Genomic DNA, 17,252 nt, shown 5'->3' with positions numbered 1-17,252 from the left:
CTGAGTTACTGGCCACAGCAGAAATATATCTCTGTATACAACATTATCTTTTAAAATGAAGTTTTTCTGAAAAATGGTACTTTCGCCCCTGCTCTCCCCTACTTGAAATATTGCATTGTGGGATAAATTATTAGGTACATTTCTAATACAGTACTGTGAAAATGCATTTTCCCCATACTAATTTGTTCTGTTTTTATGTATATTTCATGTTAATTGTTTTAGATCCTTATACAGACTGCAACATAGAACAAAGGCAACCAAAGTAAACTGATACAGTTTGTAATTTTTTCCCCCAGATTAAATTCACATTTTGCGGGGGGTGTGCAGGGAGTGGTTTTGGGGGGATGTTGCCTTGGTTTGAATTGCATTTTGTGTGTGTCATGTGTTTATTTTTTGGTGTTTAGTTTACCCTAAATGGACCTAAATGTCTTCCAAACAGTATTACTACTTCCAGCTCATTAGACCACAAAATATTCTCCAAAAAGGTTTGAGGATCATCAAGGTGTGTCTTGGCAAAATTCAGATGAGTTTTGATGCACTTGGGTAGTTCCTTCAGTGCTGTCCTTTAGTCTATTGTGACTTCCAAGATGAGTGTTTGGTGTGGTCTTGGAGGAATATTGGAAGGTTAGCCACTTCTGGGAAGGTCTGCTACTGTGACATTCATCTGAAGATAATGGCTCTTGCTTGGGTTCTTAGGAGTAACTAATTGTAACCGGTCCCAGGATAACACTCACTTTCTTCCTCATCATTTCTGGAATTTCTCTCACAGTTGGCATAGTGTGTTACTGGGTAAAGCCTTTTAGCCAACTTCATGCTGTTAAGAAAGTTCTGTTGAAAAGTGTATTAACTGAACAGGGCTGTGTTGTTGTGACGCTGTCTGGTCTCTGTTTCCCTGGGCCTCCACTAGTGGTCTCACTTCCCCATAGGCACCTCACCGCAGGCACTACAATTCCCACAAAGTCTTGTCCCTTCATCACAGTAATTGCACTCCTGTTAATTGCACTCAGGTGTCTTCACTTGATAGTCATTACCCTGCCTATATTAACCGGTCTTTTTCTGTTTGTTTTCATGGAGTCCTTTCTTTCCGTCACCTTGTTTCCTCGCCTTCCGAGTTTCCTCGCCTTCCGAGTTTCCTCATCTTCCGAGTTTCCTGTTCCAGTTCCTATTGCTGTTCCTGTTCCTATCCCTGTTGTTTGTTTTGGATTGATTTCTGGTTTTGACCCCTGCTTGTTGGATTCTGATTTGGATTACCCATTAAACCACACTGCATTTGGATCTCTCGTCTCCTGTGTTTCTCTGGTTTCCCGAATGTAACAGTTGTAGGCTGTATCTGGGTCATCGGGTGTCATGAGGGTGATGTTATGGCACATTATGACACATGTAGGCTTAATCTTATTGATGAAGAGACTTTCATTTTCCCAAATAAGTCCAAAGGCAGAGCAAAAGTAATATGGATACATAACACAAATAACCAAACTTCCCAAACAGACAAAAAACATGAGAGTCAAAACAAAAAATGGAAACAACTTTCAAAATTACAATACTCAAACTTGGGTTCTTGTTAGCCAACAACAATATACTGCACAAGTGACAGGGATCATTCTATTTGCCTCCTCCCCTCTCTAGCCATGACACTGCCTTCCTTAAATAGGGTGCTTCATTAAATAATGTTATAATTGAAAGAAAGTTGTATTTTGTGTTTACTCAGTTAGCCTTTGTTTTATGTTTTTTTTTTTTTTTTAATTTCTGAAACAATTTAGCATGACCTACCTATGGCCTACACTTAAACAGAAGAAATCAAGAAGGGGCAAATACTGTATTCCTTGCACATCACCTGTCAGTCATAAAAAGGCAAAAATGTAAAAACTGTGTTAGATTCATTAGTGTCAAGATGTATTTTTTTATCTGCTTCCATTCCAGCTGAAAGACATGCTGGATGCCCCTGTGTGACAGCTTCTCTTGATGACATCTACTTTGAGCACACCATTGGGTACAAAAGAAATATCACTTATATTTTAGATAATTAGAGCCACATCTCAGTGTCTTTTGAAAAACATCTTAACCGGAATGTAATTTCGCCCATAGGGAGTACTGGCAGTTCTGACTGGATAATAGTTCTATTAAACTACTATTATGCAGTAGACTGTTAATTACTCCGGTCTGTCAGATTGTTAGAATAAAACAGCACAGATCAAATGTAATGTTGATTAGAGAGGAGAGTCTCAGTAATATAAACCCAATGGAAAGCAGTCTGTAATATATCATAAGCTACTGTCATTATCACTTACATTTGAAATACATCTATATACATATATTTCAGTGTTGGACAAGTGGTCAACATTAAGGCCAAAGTCAACAGGGCCTTCAACTCAAGCATGGAGGTAATAGCCACAATTTAAATTATAATATGAAATAGTCTAACTTTATTTTATTAGTTACTCTACTACAACCTACAGATGTTTTTGGAGTGGTTTCTACTGTTATGTAACACTGAGGTTTTCAGAGCTTCTGATGCCAATCAAATATGATAATCCAACATGGTTTACAAAGTAAAACAAATGGACTTTGATTAAAGTGAAACCTTAACATATCTGCAGAATATTTGCGTTACGTTAACAGGAGATCTTTTTCCTGCCTCCTATTAAGAGTACTGAGAGTACTGCATTAGCTGTTGATGATAGAGAACCATTTTTAATTCACTTCACATTTATTTGAAGAAATAAAATATGTAGAATGGCAATTATTCATGAATGTATTGGTGTTTGTGTGTGAGGTGGGGATAGAGGTGAGCTGTGAGGACCTTTACAGTGGCCGGCACTGGAGAGTGTGTCAGGCTTTTGCCACATTTGTCGCCAAAGGCACAGATGCAAACAAGGTATGAGAAAACAATGCCATAAGAATGCTTATAATAATAGTGTTTATATATATGTTGTACTCACTTATATCTTAGTTAATGGGAAAAATATAATTTACATACTTATTTGACCTTTTTGTTATAGCTGTGGAAATAAGGAAACACTGCAAATAAGGAAACAAGGCAAATGGCATGCAGATAAACAAGGCATATACAGTTGCTTTCTGCACACCATCTAAATGCACTTGTACTCTGCACTCTGTAACTGTAGGTGCAGCTGAAGCAGGTTGTGCCCTGCACACACCAAGAACAGGTGGAGCACAGCTTAGCAGCTGAGCGGAGGAGGATGAGACTCATTCACCACAACATCATGCAGGAATTGCTCAACAACAAGACCCTCCAGAGAAGTATCGGTGAGGGTAAGTGTCTTAAGTGTCTTGGTGGTTGAGGAGATTCCCCCTTTCTATGTAAAGTGCTTTGAGTGCCCAGAAAAGAGCTATATAAATTTAAGGAATTATTATTATTATTATTATTATTATTATTAAGTGGTGGAGGCCAGGGCCGGATTTAAGCATAGGCATTATAGGCAGTTGCCTATGCTCGCTCATCCGGGGGGATGTATGTATGTATGTATGTACATATATATATATATTATATAGATATATAATATTTAGTTATACTATGGGCTATCTACAACAATAAAAGAAACAAAACCACAGAAGACATTGAGCAAATACATATAACATACAAAAGGGTAAAAACAGATGCTGGTATTCACATACGCTTAATCTCTCTCTTTCTCTAATAACTGCATTAGACTGCATTAATGGCTCAAGAATCTGTTATTAGCTCTAAAATCACGTTTTGGAATTTGCGATGGAAGGTTTGGGATGAGGTGCATAAGAAATAGTTCAACATTTCAGGACGGAAACATGTCAAATGTCTTGAAACAAATCATCTGAACAATGTTTTGATGTGTGTTTGTGATTCCTGACCAATACAATTATTAGAAGAAAAAAATTCCCGAAGTGGTACACCGCACTTATTAATGGAATGGTCTTTCTGAGTTCTAAAAAAAATGAAGAGCTACAATCATTTGAAGTTTCAAATGATTAAGAAATGTTTTTGTTTGCTTGGGTGTTAATATTAGAGGTAAATCCGGCCCTGGTGGAGGCACTTCTTTTTTGGGAAAGACTTTGGGAAAGACAACAAAAGGCTTTGTGCAAACATTACAATAAGGCTCTCAGACTTAATGCATATGTACATATGCACATGTGATAATATCTCAGACAGATTAAGTTACTTAGCCCTAAAGGGATAGTTCACCCAGAAATGTCAAATCAGTCATCGTTTACTCACCATCATGTATTTCTAAACCTGAATAACTTTCTGTGGAACACAAAAAAAATTATTTACTGTAGAATCCCCACTTTATTTGTATGAAGAGAGTCAGAGAGAAAATAGCCATTCAGCAGAACAAAATTATACAGGTTTGGAACAACGTATAGTTGAGTAAATAGTGACAGAATTTTCAATTTTAGAGTGAACTATGACTCTTAAGCTATTGCACCTGTTCTAGACAAGCATTTAGTTTTCTTGAGAAGGTGTTTTATTGTTTGTGAGGCAGAGAGCCATGACGAAGATGAGGCTTTGCCAACAGAAAGAACAAGAGTGGAAAGTGTCGAGCTGGTACTTCCTCCTCATGCCAATCACCAGGTCAACACATTCGGAGGCCAGATTATGGCCTGGATGGAAAATGTCGCTACCATTGCAGCCAGGTGTGTGTCTTCAACACTTGCAAAGTGCATTTTATACAGCAGTTAATATTTACCTTTTTTAAACCTTAGCCTGCAAAAGATCAGGGTTAAAGGTTGTAATGTTGATACAAACAAAAACGGAAAAGAGACTTCTGTAATGACAGTATATATGGAAAGGTTTACTTAAAGCATATAACATAAACTTCAGCTTTCTTAAAAACTCTGTGAAATCATAGATTTTATGACATTTAGTTAATATGTGTTAGCTTTGAGGTCTATATATATCTATGCTATGTACTGCTAAGATATACACAATTAAAGGAATGCATCACCCAAAAATTTGTTTAATAATAATGTTTAAAGTAGCAAATAAAATCCAGCAATATCTCCATGTTTGTATAAGGAAATATGTCAGCACAAGATGAAAAATCATCTTGTGTCTTGTAATGGTCTAATAAAAACTAATGACATATATTGGCTTTCTCTTTCTTTTTTTCCTTTTTTTTAGTCGTTTATGCAATGCTCATCCAACTCTGAGGGCTATAGACATGTTTCACTTTAGAGGCCCTTCCCAGGTTGGAGATCGTTTGGTTCTAAAGGCCATTGTCAATAACACATTCAAGAACAGGTGGGCTTACAGTATATAATCTATCTATCAGTATCTAAGAGATGTATTTAGATTTTAATTACTACACAGTGACGATGTCATACAGCTCATTGACAGTATCTCTGTTTTTTTAGTATGGAGGTAGGTGTCTGTGCAGAAGCCTATCACAGAGATGAACCTCTGAGACATATCAATAGTGCCTTCATGACGTTTGAGGTGCTGGATGAGAAAGGAAGGCCACGTCCACTGCCCCCCATTAAACCTGAACCTCAGGTGAAAAGTCCAGATTCGGTGTTCATTGTGTTAGCATTCATGCCAACAGTCGCTTGATTGTTAAAGTAAACAGAATATTGTAAAATCAGAATTTTGAAGAGTATTCTGAATTTTATGACAGGAGGGACAGAGGAGATATCAGGAGGCCCTTGCCAGGAAGAAGATTCGTCTTGATAGGTAGCAAAACTGGTGCTGGTCCATTCATAAAAAAAAGCTCCAGCTTATATCTAGTTGGCTAGACTGCAAAGCCTTCAGCTCACCCACAGATGGCGCTGTCGATGTGCGTCACTGCTAAAACAAGTAGATCAACATTATACATAAATACATATATTGTTTCCTTATTAGGCTTAGTTTAAGTATTTCTTTTGATGTGCTTGAAATACTATTTCTAAAAATAACAATAAACTTCCAAAAATCTGTTTAAAAATCTAAAATCTAATAAAAAACAAATACATTTAATGGCATAATTAAATTAATTTTGAAATGATATAAAGTAATATACTATTTTTCCTCAGAATCTGTCACATGTTGTTGTACAAAACAAGTGCATGATGAAGGAGTTCTTTAATAATCCACAGGAGAAAATAGGCACAACCTAACACAAATCCAAACGATAGCAGACAAAGGAATTTAAGGGAACACAGACTTAAGTAATATAAAATTAACTGGGAGAACTGAAACGTGTGGAGCCAATTAAATAAAAAACCATGGAAAGAAACAAGGCAGGAGAATGGAAACACAGAAAACTTAAATGATAAATGTGACAGTATCATTTACAGGCTCTATTGCCTGTTGTTCAGTTTCTCTCAAAAACATGATTTGCTCATCTGGCCTTTGTTTCTACTCAGGAAGTACATTATCTCATGCAAGCAGACCGAGGTGCCACTGTCTGTCCCATGGGACACCAGTAACCAGGTAACTTTCCCTTCTTTAAAAAATACATGTTATCCAAAGGTCTGTTTAGTGTTTACCATTATAAGGTCCAAACTTGTGACATGAATAGGGCTTATGTGTAAAAAAAATATATCAGGATACACCTCCAAAATAAAGATAAAAAGCAGACAAGATAAGATATGCAGAATTATGTGGCACTGAGAAATGATTGCACACTGCCACTATTAGTACTATTTCAGCAGTAATCAGATATTTACTATTTATATAATTTACTCCTAGAGTTTACAGTGTGTTTCACTCACATCTCATTTTGAGCAAAATCACTGATAATGTGCAAAAGAGATGAAAAGCACAGTTTTTTTGTAAGGCTATTCTCACTTTCAGGTTTATCTGAGCTACAATAATGTGTCTGCCTTGAAGATGCTTGCAGCCAAAAACAGCTGGGACCTCAGCTCAAAGAAGAACAATGTAAGCACTATTTGCCAAATGTCAGTTGCACATTATAGAGTTCACACTTTAACATTAAACACCTTGTCTTGAACTGGGCAGGTGAGCCTGTATACATTGGAGGAGAGTCAGAGTCTGTGTTTCAGGGTGGAGTTTGAAATGGAAATCCCAGCACAAAGAGCCTTCATCCTCCTCTCAGATCTCAGTCGCAGACATGAATGGGACCAACACTATACGTGAGACACTTTACATAATACAATATTATTAGATACTGTACAGACTCTTTTGATTACAAATGGAATAGGGAAGGCCAGAGATAAATGTCATCGATAGAGAATAAATTGTGTTTGTAATGAGTTTTGGGCCCTTGTGACCATAGATTTGACTAACTCTCAAGAAATATTGCATCGTTTGGCACTCTGCCAGTCAGACATTTTTTAAAAAAAGAAAGGACATCAGACTGTTAATATTCTCAGTTGTCAAGTAGGGTTGCACAAAACCAAATTATTTTTTAATTATTTAGCCTATCAGGTCACTAAGACTCAAACCTTTTAAAAAGTAAAAAAAAAAAAAAGACACCAAAACCAAATACTGGAAAAGACACCAAAACCAAATACTGGAAATTTATCAAACTCCATCAGTTCCACTTTTTTTTTGGAAAGGAATTATGCATGCACATACCTGATATGACCACTTTATGAGCACTTTTATTACCAATGTTACATTAGTAAGTTTTTCATATCTGTACATGTAAACCCTTTTGTCTGTTACATGACCATACTGTATATAATTTTGAAATATCCATTATTCAAAAATGCTAATCCAAATGCAAATTCAAATTGACTTTTAAAATTTTTTTATTGCTTTGTGCAGTTTGTGTAATCTGCTCCTTAGTGTTGATGAGGATGATTTCATCTATCAAGTTGTTACTCCTTCGGTCAGTAAAGGAGGAAAATATCAGGACTTCATTTTACTGGCCTCTAGAAGACCACCTTGTGATACCGGGTGAGGATGACTATAGCAATTCTAGGTGTGGTATAAAAAGCTAAAATTTGCTGACCACTGCAATGGGCATGTGGAAAACACATTTAAAATGGCAGTGGACTTAGCTGTAAAATGTAGTTAAAGGGATAGTTCACCCAAAAATAAAAATGATGTCATTAATAACTCACCCTCATGTCATTCCAATCCTGTGAGACCTCCGTTTATCTTCGGAACATAGTTTAAGATATTTTAGATTAAGTCCAAGAGCTGTAAGTCCCTCCATTGAAACTGTGTGCACGGTATACTGTCCATGTCTAGAAAGGTAAGAAAAACATCATCAAAGTAGTCCATGTGACATCAAAGGGTCATTTAGAATTTTTTGAAGCGAAAACTTTGCAATAGATGAAAAACCAACTGCTCCCTCGTGACCTTTTGTAAACTGTATTTATGACCAAGAACTGCACAGATACAGATATTCTAACAATCTATCGATAAACACATACCCTGTGTCCTCTGTGTTTATGTGTACTTGCGCTGCTCCGCCGCAGTCTGCGGATTGAAGAGCACGCTAAAGACGGAGAGGAGACTGGTCTGACACCGGTTTCATATTAAATTTAAAACTCTCTGGAGTCTAAGGGTATTTTTGGGGCCTGGAGAAGTTTTGTCATGCCCTGACATTTGTGCTTTTTCAGTTTCTTATAAATATCTAAATGGGTAAAGTCTAATCTCACTGTAATCAGCACAAACTGGGCTATAATAATATGTGAAATGCATGTATGTATATGATTGTGTTTTTTGAGAAAAAAAATTTATGCGTGGTTAGTGAAAAACTCAAAATGTTAAAACACTTGAAAAAGGCCATAAAACACATAAAGAACAATGGTTCCCAGGATTTTTGAGAACTGGAGCTTGTAGCCTAGAATTTTTCTTTCTAAATTATGTGAAAATCATCTTGTTTACTCACTCATAGAAAACAATATATTGATTTAAATTTTCTAAGACACTTTTTGTTGGTAAAAGTCAAATGCGAGTAGGCATCAACTATCTAGAATATCATTGTGATTTACACCTGAGAAGACAAAGGGCCACAAAATGAGCTGCATAATGAGCCTCTCAGTCAGCTGTGCCACTGTGAGTGAGGAGTAAAGAATGTGAGAACAAAATAAATGTATATAATTTTATGTTTGTAGTTTATTTAGAATATGTTTAATTATCCCACAACATAATTTAATATCCACTAGGGGGAGCAGTTAAACAGTTTATTAGAAACAGGGACTGACTCTTTATTACAGCATTTGCATAACAGCTGTTACTTGATGCGTTTTATTCTTCTACCGATTACTGAAATTACACAGATTCATTTTGGCATTAATAGTTTTGGCACAGTAACACATAATTCAGAGTCTGAAGAAGTGAACAGCTTCGAGTAGAATGTCATGGGTTGTCATCTAGTAATTACAACATGGCATGAATGCAGCACAATTATATTTAATATTTACATATAATGTATATATTTTTAGGGATCCATATGTAATTGCCCTAAGATCAGTTGCTCTACCCTCTCACCCGCCCACAGAGGAATTCCACAGGGGTGAGGTGGTCTGCGCTGGCTTCACAATTTATGAAGTTTCACAAAGTGTCTCGAAGGTAAGAAAATACAAAATTATGATTACAATGTACTTCACACTGAATTGTCTTATATGTTTTCTGTTTTGTCCTCAGATTTCCTACTATAACCAGACCAGTCCAGAAGTCCTGCCATACATCTCCACTGACATTGCAGGCCTCTCGTCCAGTTTCTACTCAATATTCTGTGCATGCAGGCAGTACCTACTGGACAACATAATCAGCACATCTGCGTTCACCTCTTCTGCATTATAACTAGCAGCTGCTGGGCTTAACTGAATCATGATGTGCTACGACTGATATTTCAGTTTATGCTTTTACAGGGGCCATATCTAATTTTTTTGTAGTATTCTTAATTTTTTCCTACTAGTCTATTAGGGTAAAGCTAGGAATAAACTGAGTTCAGATACTCATGAGTTTGTGACACATTGCACACGTTACGTTATCAGTTAACCTGCACGACTGTACTGTATGGTAAACACAGGTTGAACTTTCAGTGTTGCTGCTATTGCTTTGGAAAGAAAAAGAAAAAAAACATTGACTGTGCAACCCAGACAGCAATCAGTTTTGGCCCGATTTTGGCCCGCATGGTTTTCAAACTGGCCAGATGTGGGCCGGATCTGGCCCAACACTATGTTGCTGTCTGGGAAGTTTTAGAGAACAGCAAAGTAATTTGGTTAAAAATGGAGAGTCTGCAATCTCCAGTTGTGATGTGTCTGTGTATGATTTGGGAACGGGGTGAATTCTGGTCATATTCAGACCGACCTTTGAATTCTTTCTCAGGAATTTTCCTCACTGTTTGCTCATAACAAATATATTGACTCACTGAATCTGTCTCAATTTTTTCTATTTTTCTACATGTAAATTACCTCTTTTTATGAGACATATTTTAAAGGCAAGGAAAGTTTATGTATATAGCACATTTCATACACAATGCTAATTTAACTTGCTTTCCATAGAAATAATAAAAAACAGTACTCATTAAAAGTACATAAAAGTATTACAAGGATGAAACATTTATAAATTAATAAATAAATTAAGATAATTAAAATAAAATGTGCAGTGTAGAAAGAGAGTAACCTTGGTTGAGTAATCTCTGCATGTGAATGTTTTATTTTAATGGTTCAATATAGGGCACCCCTCATGCTCTAACAAGCCACTGTTACAGTGCAGTGCAACATAACATCATGCTAAAATATCTTTAAAAATAAACCTAATTTCTAACACTTGGATCCATTATAATATTTACATATTACACAAAAACTTATAATTATATAATTTAAATACTTAAATATCTATCTTTGCTTTGTCCTGTCTTGTAGCAGTATTTTAATATTTTTTTTTGGTGCAGGGATGTATATAAAATTACAGTTTTATTGTGTGTTTACTAAATCTTGGTCATCATGATTAAACATATAATGATTCAATTTAAAAATGTGTATATTATTATAACAAATTAATCTATGAAAGAATTCAATCATCAACATTTTCATGTTTATAATATACATTTGACATAAATATCTTGTCTGTGAATTACTGAAACCACATTTTAAAATTTTGCAATGTCTTTATCAGTGCTGTATGATCTTCATTTTCAGGCTGACAGATTTGCTATATGTTTTCTGTACATATTTGGCATGTTGTAGAAGCTCCGCTGTCTGTTCAGTGCTCTGATAGCCATTAAGCTTGCAGTCCAAGTATTGAGGCCTCTGTCCTCTGCCTGATGCTCCAGAGTCATTGAGAAGCGTGATTGTGCATGGAGAAGGCTTCTACATCCAGTCACAGTCCTGTACAGTGTTTCAGCATGCAGCTGCAGTGAAACATCTTGCCAAGCCCCCTGGAAGAGCTGCACCATGTCCTCCACCAACTCTGGTTTGTATCCTTCATCAAGAACTTCTTGAGGCCAACCTGGAGCCAAGGTCACATATGGAAAGATTTGATCAACGGTTCTCAAGAATTCCTCTCCTGTCACGTATTCTTGGATATAGAAAACTCCATGTGCTATGTCCATGTTTACCCAGGTGGGGTGGTGCAGCAGGTCTCTGTCATATGCCTGACGGAGGAGCTCCAGTGTGAAGCTCAGCTGAGTCTTGGACTTTATCCTTAAGTAGATTCCCCACGACTTTTTGGAGGCAAGAATCAGCTCCAGGCAGTCCTGTAGCGGCAGTTCAGGCTGGGATCCCTGAATGACAGGAATGTTTGTTTGTCCTTCACTAGATATTACTGGGATCACCAACATTCCCCCTTGGCTGTCTGCAAAAAAATACTTGCAATATTATTTATCAAGGAGTATGCATTTTCACATTATAACAGCTGTTAAAAACACACCTTTGAGAAGATATAGCAAATAATCTTTGTCGGTCACTGTATCCCACTGGATGTTGAGTCCATCACTGTTCACCGGCCTGAAATAGTCAATTATGTCCCCACCTGGATAGAATCTTCTGGGTCTGTTTCTCAGCTCTGAGAAAAGAAGATACCTGTGTTACTGATTAGGGATCATTTAAAATTATGACCGAAACTGAAAATGTATAAATAGAAGGAACAAAATGAGAAATTCTGACAATTATTTTCAAGCTTTTGCTTTAACCGACATAAAAAAACTATACTATTCTGTTTAACTAAATAAAAAAGTAAAGCACTAAAAACTACGTTTTTCGAGTTAATTTAGGCATAACAACATTACAATGTACCTTGTTTAAAATTGATATATATTTTTACAATTTGCTAAAGATTACATGACACTCAAAAACCAAGTAGCTTTCTGTTGATCAGTACGGCGAATTTACATTAAAAACAATGCATGAAAAAGAATACAAAATCTACATGGGAATTGATCTTCCTTTATGCAAAGAAGAACAACCATTTTGGGTTCATAAAATAATTTTTTGTTTAGCAGTTGTACAATTACATGTACAATGTCAAACAAAACAAAACAATACAAACAAAAAAAACAAAACATTTTTGACTATAATAAGACAGATAACCAATATTTTACCAGTATATTATACATCCCTATACTGTACACTATGAGGTTTAATATGCAAGACCATGATGTCACTTACTTGCAGCTTCTTTGAACTGTGAGAGTACAGGCTCATAGATGTCATAATAGATGCGCAGAGGGTTGCTGTTGTCTCTGATGAAAAGAAGGTCGTTCACAGTGGGGTTCTCCTTTCCTTGCCAAAGGGTTAAACTGAACCTGTATCATAGCCAGTCCAGAACATAGTATAAACATAATCAGGTTTTTATTTTTATTTATTTATTTATTTTTATTTTTACTGAAATGAACTGAATTAAAAAAGTTACCTTGAAGACTGGCTGAGCAGCCAGCTCAGGTGTGGCCACCCATTCTTGGCCATCAAAGCATGGACAGGAAAAGAGATTTTTTGAGGGAGGTGTCTTACAATAGAGTACATATCTTCCACCATACTGCGTGTGTATGTCACATTAGGGAAGATGGAAAGATAAAGAACCTTCCATCCTGGAGAGATGGTGACGTCAGGAAATTTCAGCTGAATGAGCTCAAAAAACCTTACAATAAAAAATTGAAAAAAAGAAAAGAAAAATAACATTAAGCAATCAACAGATCAAAAATTATTTACGTTGTTCAGAATATCATTACATTGCATTACATATTAATTGCATTCCAGACCGTGTTTTGACAAGATTTTTTTTCTTCACATTAAAAAATTACGTCAGCAGGTGGGGATAAGTGATTGTCCATATGAGTGAGTTAAATTATTTATTAAACCATTAATTCCCTCAATTTGTTTAATCACAGTAATTCATTCAGGAATGAAACAGCTGCCAGTTTTAATTAATTTTTGTTTTTTATTTAAATATTTTTTCTATTTTATTCGGGAATGAATAATGGATCTACAACAGGAACCAATTTTTGGTTCCCAATACGTCCGGGGAATAATAATTTTTGATTATTAAAATAAAAGCTATGTTACTGTATGTGCACTGAAGGTTCTCTTTCAGTTTTCGGTCAAAATAAAAAGATTCCTAGAATGTAATTGTTTCCCAAGAATAATCAAATGTGAACCATATGAACATTAGGTGAGCATTCTGAGTTTGCTGAGACTAACTAACATTTTTGAAAAAGCTCTCCTAAGCCATCATCCGTCTTTTTTGAATGATAACTATATACATTAGAAATTCCAGTCTGGCTTTCAGCCCTCTTAAGAATCATGATAATGTTTTATAATATTTTACTAATATGAGTTATTTGGTCTGCCTCAAGCACCATTTGTCCTCTGATATACATTTAAGTTCTATTGTTCCTCAAAGCACTATTCTTGGCCCGGTACAGTTCAATCTCTACATGCTCCCTTTGGGTTCTATATATCTAGATATGGTGTATCTTTTCATCTGTATGCTGATGACACACAAATGTATCTGTCCATAAACTGTGATGACAAGCTTGCCTTAAAGCCTATATTAGACTGCTTGGACAAACTAAAACATTGGCTCACTAGTTTTTTTGTTAAGTCTTAATGAGAGTAAGCATTCATGACTTTGATCTTGATACTCTGTTACTACACAGTACCACCTGTGTTCAGAATCTGGGGGGTTTGCTTGATAAGAGTCTTAAATTTGAGAACCAGATATGTGCTGTGGTTAGGTCTTGTTTCTATCATCTTGATCTTTTAGGAAAGGTTAAGCCCTTTATGTCTGCTAAGAACTTTAAAACTGTCCTGCTTGCATTTGTACGATCCCGATTAGACTACTGTAACTCTGTGCATATTGGTGCCCCTCAGACTTGTCACATGCTTGCAGTTGGTTCGAAATGTTGCAGCTTGGCTCCTTAAAGGGAAGCATAAAAGTGAACACATCACACGGGTTCTGATTTCACTTCATTAGCTAGTGCTCAAATAGAGAATTGACAAAGTTTTGTTATTTGTTTTTAAAAAGTCTTTGTGGAACCAGGCACCATAGTATGAACTACTACTTCCACTCTCTCGAGCAAGATCGCTCAGATTGATCTGTAATATGTTCCTAAAACTAGACTTAAAAACAAGGGTGATGGCACTTTGGCCCCAAGTTATGGAATAGCCTTCCAGCTTACAGTATATCAGATCCGTCCAAACCCTGTCAATGGCCTTTACTATCCCTTGAATCTCATCAGTATTTGACATCCTTTGTTTCAAGCTTTTCCCTTTATATTACCCTATTTTATAGGCTTTTTTTTTATCATACTTTTATCGCTCCTATATAGTTGACACATTTTATGTGTTTTTACTGTCTGTTTCCTTTTAGCTTTTGTAAAGCACTTTGGCCAATAACAGATGTTTTTAAATGTGCTATAAAAATTAACTTCTATTGTATTGTATTAAGAGCCACTTATTGCCTAAATTGAAGAGTATCCATGTTTTACTATTAATGAGATATTTACTATGATCTTACTCTGAAGCACTGATTACTGGCCAGAAAACAGGCACATTAGGGCCAGGAAGAATATCTGCATTTATCCACACCGGGCGGCTGATCCCCATTTGTTTTTTTACCCTCAGCAGATCCAGTGAGGGTTCCACAGCATTGATACTTTTAAAATCAAGCTTTATCCCTAAAGAAGAATAGACACAAAGTAATGTTTATTATGTCTTCTGTAGATGCAGATGTTCCAGGTACAGTTCCAGGTTGTTCACCTTTTTTTGATTTGAGTACAGCATCCAGCCATTCCTCCAGAGTGTTGTCACTGTATATGTCTGGTGGATGGGCCATGATGGGAATATTGGTTTCATTAGCTGTGCTATAACCTTTCAAATTTATATCAGCCTCTAGGATCATGACATCACCTGTAATGTATTTAGTTAAATTAGGATTTTAGGTTATTTCCTTACATAACAAATATTATATCATGTGTTATCAGAGCTCTTAACATAAACTGTATCTAACATAATGCATATTACAGGAAAACGTTTATTATGCAACTGGTAATTGAACTGATTAAAGTGCAATCTTGAACTAAGATTGCACTTTAACTCTAACTTAACTCTAACTTAAACTAACTCTAACTTAGTTTTAAACCTTAAAACTAAGGTTTTAAGATCCCTCTTACTGTTTAAGGCCTTGATCATCTCAGATTTATTGTTGGCTGCGTGATACCATGTTGCATAAAGACCATCTTTCTCCTGAATTTCTCCGATTTGGAATAGAAAGTCAAGCATGTCTCCATCAGATGGGAAAGGCTCCATTTCCATGTTGACTGAAGCATCTGAGATCATGCAAAGGCAGTATACAAATTGAACAAAATCAGAATTGATTTTTTAAATTTACTCTGACATTCATAATGCATGTAATTTCATAAGTATGTACATGATCAATGATGTTGCATATAGAAAAATGTGAATTCTATATCAAGCAATATCAAGGCATACAGTTTATTGTATCATATTCAAAAACACTGAAGAGTCTCCATACCTGATATTGTGATCACAAATACTGAAGTTAAGGTAATGATGAGAAGTGCCATCAGTCCAATAAAAACACATAACATGATGAACTTCTCTCTTGTAAAGATCCCCAGAAATATTTTTGGTCCTTTTCTTTCTCCTTCCTCCTCAATGCGGCAGTTCTTTTCATCTTTTTGTTCCATTGTTTTGCAATATCAGATATCTAAATGTTCACTCAACAAGTCGTTGCATAAATGTGCAGCTGCACAATGACTGTTATTTCTCTGAGGTCCAAACTGCCTTTTATTTGCAGACCATAAAATTGTATGATAGGCTGCACTTTGTATTCTTGTCGTCTTGTTTGCACCTCTATGCAAATATTAAACAACGAACTCCTCACACTTATTTGTAACAGAAGACAATGATATTTTCCATATCTGTGGCCTTGCAGACAAAAAAATACTTGCTTGTATAATACATATAATACTGTACATTAAAAAACTATTTAAAAAGGTGCAAGAGTATGTAAGAGTATATAAAAGTTATTTGAGTATGTCTAAAAAGAAAATGCTTACTTTCTACTTCAAAATTGTATGTTTACCTCAATGTTAGTTACTATTTGTTTTTTTTATTTTTTTGTGAAATGTACTAGCAATTTCTGAGTGAAAATTGTTTAAAAATTATACACTTTTTGTGTATAATAAAATGCAAATAACTTAAAACAAAACTACACAATATTAAAAGTCCATATCTATCAGACATTTATCAAATGAACTAAGCTGTGCATGTTATATTTTACATTATCTGTAAGGAATAACATTATCTGATTTTCTTATCGAGTGCTGTTTGTGGCCTGTTGGTAGTTTTTTCGGGTAAAATGAGTCTTAACTTCCTCTTTGGTGAACCCTCAGCTGAAGATACATATTCTTGGATGACAGGTGCACCAGAGCTAATCAGGTCTGAACTGCTGGACTGATCCACTAAATCCTGTGGATCAGTGGATTCACTCACAGGAAGTGCAATATTTAAATTGGATAGCTGCTGAGTGTCACTGGAATCCAGAACGTCGGGGGGAGATGGAGCTGTAAGAACGTTGTGATCATCTGGAAGAGCTAAATTGAGTGTTAGTGGGAGTGTTGATGCAATTTCAGTTTCTCCCTGAACAGAAATAGAAGTTTGACCCTTTTCTGTATTGAAATAATCTGTATCCTTAGACAGGGACTTTGATTCCTGGTTTCCCTTTTTAGTATGCTTCTTTTTAGAGATATCTTGTATAGCATCATTTTCCTCTTCCTCACTTCCTGAGAATTCTGTGTTATCTTTAGATTCTTTGCTAGTTTTATTTAATTTTAAATGATCTCTTTTGTTCTTTTTTCTTTTCAGTTTTTCCTTCTTACCCTTTTTGTACA

The 17,252-nt window shown here is 35.8% G+C and overlaps 2 protein-coding genes across 5 annotated transcripts in view; one reads left to right on the top strand and one right to left on the bottom strand.

The window, feature by feature from the left end:
* acot11a (acyl-CoA thioesterase 11a) overlaps window positions 1-10,272 on the top strand; it is a 12,680-nt gene extending 2,408 nt beyond the window's left edge. For 3 of the 4 annotated variants that reach the window (XM_052547846.1, XM_052547845.1, XM_052547844.1), the window contains exons 3-16: window positions 1,921-1,990; window positions 2,321-2,381; window positions 2,774-2,875; window positions 3,126-3,273; window positions 4,482-4,632; window positions 5,120-5,239; window positions 5,353-5,491; window positions 5,613-5,668; window positions 6,340-6,406; window positions 6,770-6,853; window positions 6,935-7,068; window positions 7,706-7,837; window positions 9,337-9,463; window positions 9,539-10,272. In XM_052547846.1, the coding sequence (XP_052403806.1) occupies window positions 1,921-1,990; window positions 2,321-2,381; window positions 2,774-2,875; window positions 3,126-3,273; window positions 4,482-4,632; window positions 5,120-5,239; window positions 5,353-5,491; window positions 5,613-5,668; window positions 6,340-6,406; window positions 6,770-6,853; window positions 6,935-7,068; window positions 7,706-7,837; window positions 9,337-9,463; window positions 9,539-9,697 (1,550 nt within the window). In that variant the 3' untranslated portion in view covers window positions 9,698-10,272. The remainder of the gene's footprint in view (window positions 1-1,920; window positions 1,991-2,320; window positions 2,382-2,773; window positions 2,876-3,125; window positions 3,274-4,481; window positions 4,633-5,119; window positions 5,240-5,352; window positions 5,492-5,612; window positions 5,669-6,339; window positions 6,407-6,769; window positions 6,854-6,934; window positions 7,069-7,705; window positions 7,838-9,336; window positions 9,464-9,538) is intronic. The other variant, XR_008152508.1, reaches the window with a different exon arrangement.
* A 284-nt stretch (window positions 10,273-10,556) lies between these two features.
* Window positions 10,557-16,256, bottom strand: LOC127950682 (protein FAM151A). Its single transcript, XM_052547852.1, has 8 exons — window positions 15,872-16,256; window positions 15,510-15,665; window positions 15,097-15,246; window positions 14,855-15,014; window positions 12,752-12,976; window positions 12,508-12,644; window positions 11,771-11,905; window positions 10,557-11,695 (listed from the first exon to the last, which is right to left on the bottom strand). Exons 1-8 carry the CDS (start codon window positions 16,044-16,046, stop codon window positions 11,037-11,039), a joined length of 1,797 nt encoding a protein of 598 aa, XP_052403812.1. The 5' UTR covers window positions 16,047-16,256; the 3' UTR covers window positions 10,557-11,036.
* Window positions 16,257-17,252: the final 996 nt, after the last annotated feature.

The sequence above is a fragment of the Carassius gibelio genome, chromosome B2 (assembly GCF_023724105.1).
Source record: "Carassius gibelio isolate Cgi1373 ecotype wild population from Czech Republic chromosome B2, carGib1.2-hapl.c, whole genome shotgun sequence".
NCBI lineage: Eukaryota > Metazoa > Chordata > Actinopteri > Cypriniformes > Cyprinidae > Carassius > Carassius gibelio.
Note: the sequence above shows the minus strand (reverse complement) of the source record. Positions and strands in the feature narration are given on the sequence as shown.

Excerpts from the sequence above, each read along its gene's own strand:
- LOC127950682 (XM_052547852.1), bottom strand. The coding sequence starts at position 16,046 with ATGGAACAAAAAGATGAAAAGAACTGCCGCATTGAGGAGGAAGGAGAA. Across the intron at positions 15,015-15,096 it reads TGTACTCAAATCAAAAAAAG|GGATAAAGCTTGATTTTAAA; the intron begins GTGAACAACCTG and ends ATTCTTCTTTAG. Across the intron at positions 12,645-12,751 it reads CTGCTCAGCCAGTCTTCAAG|GTTCAGTTTAACCCTTTGGC; the intron begins GTAACTTTTTTA and ends GCTATGATACAG.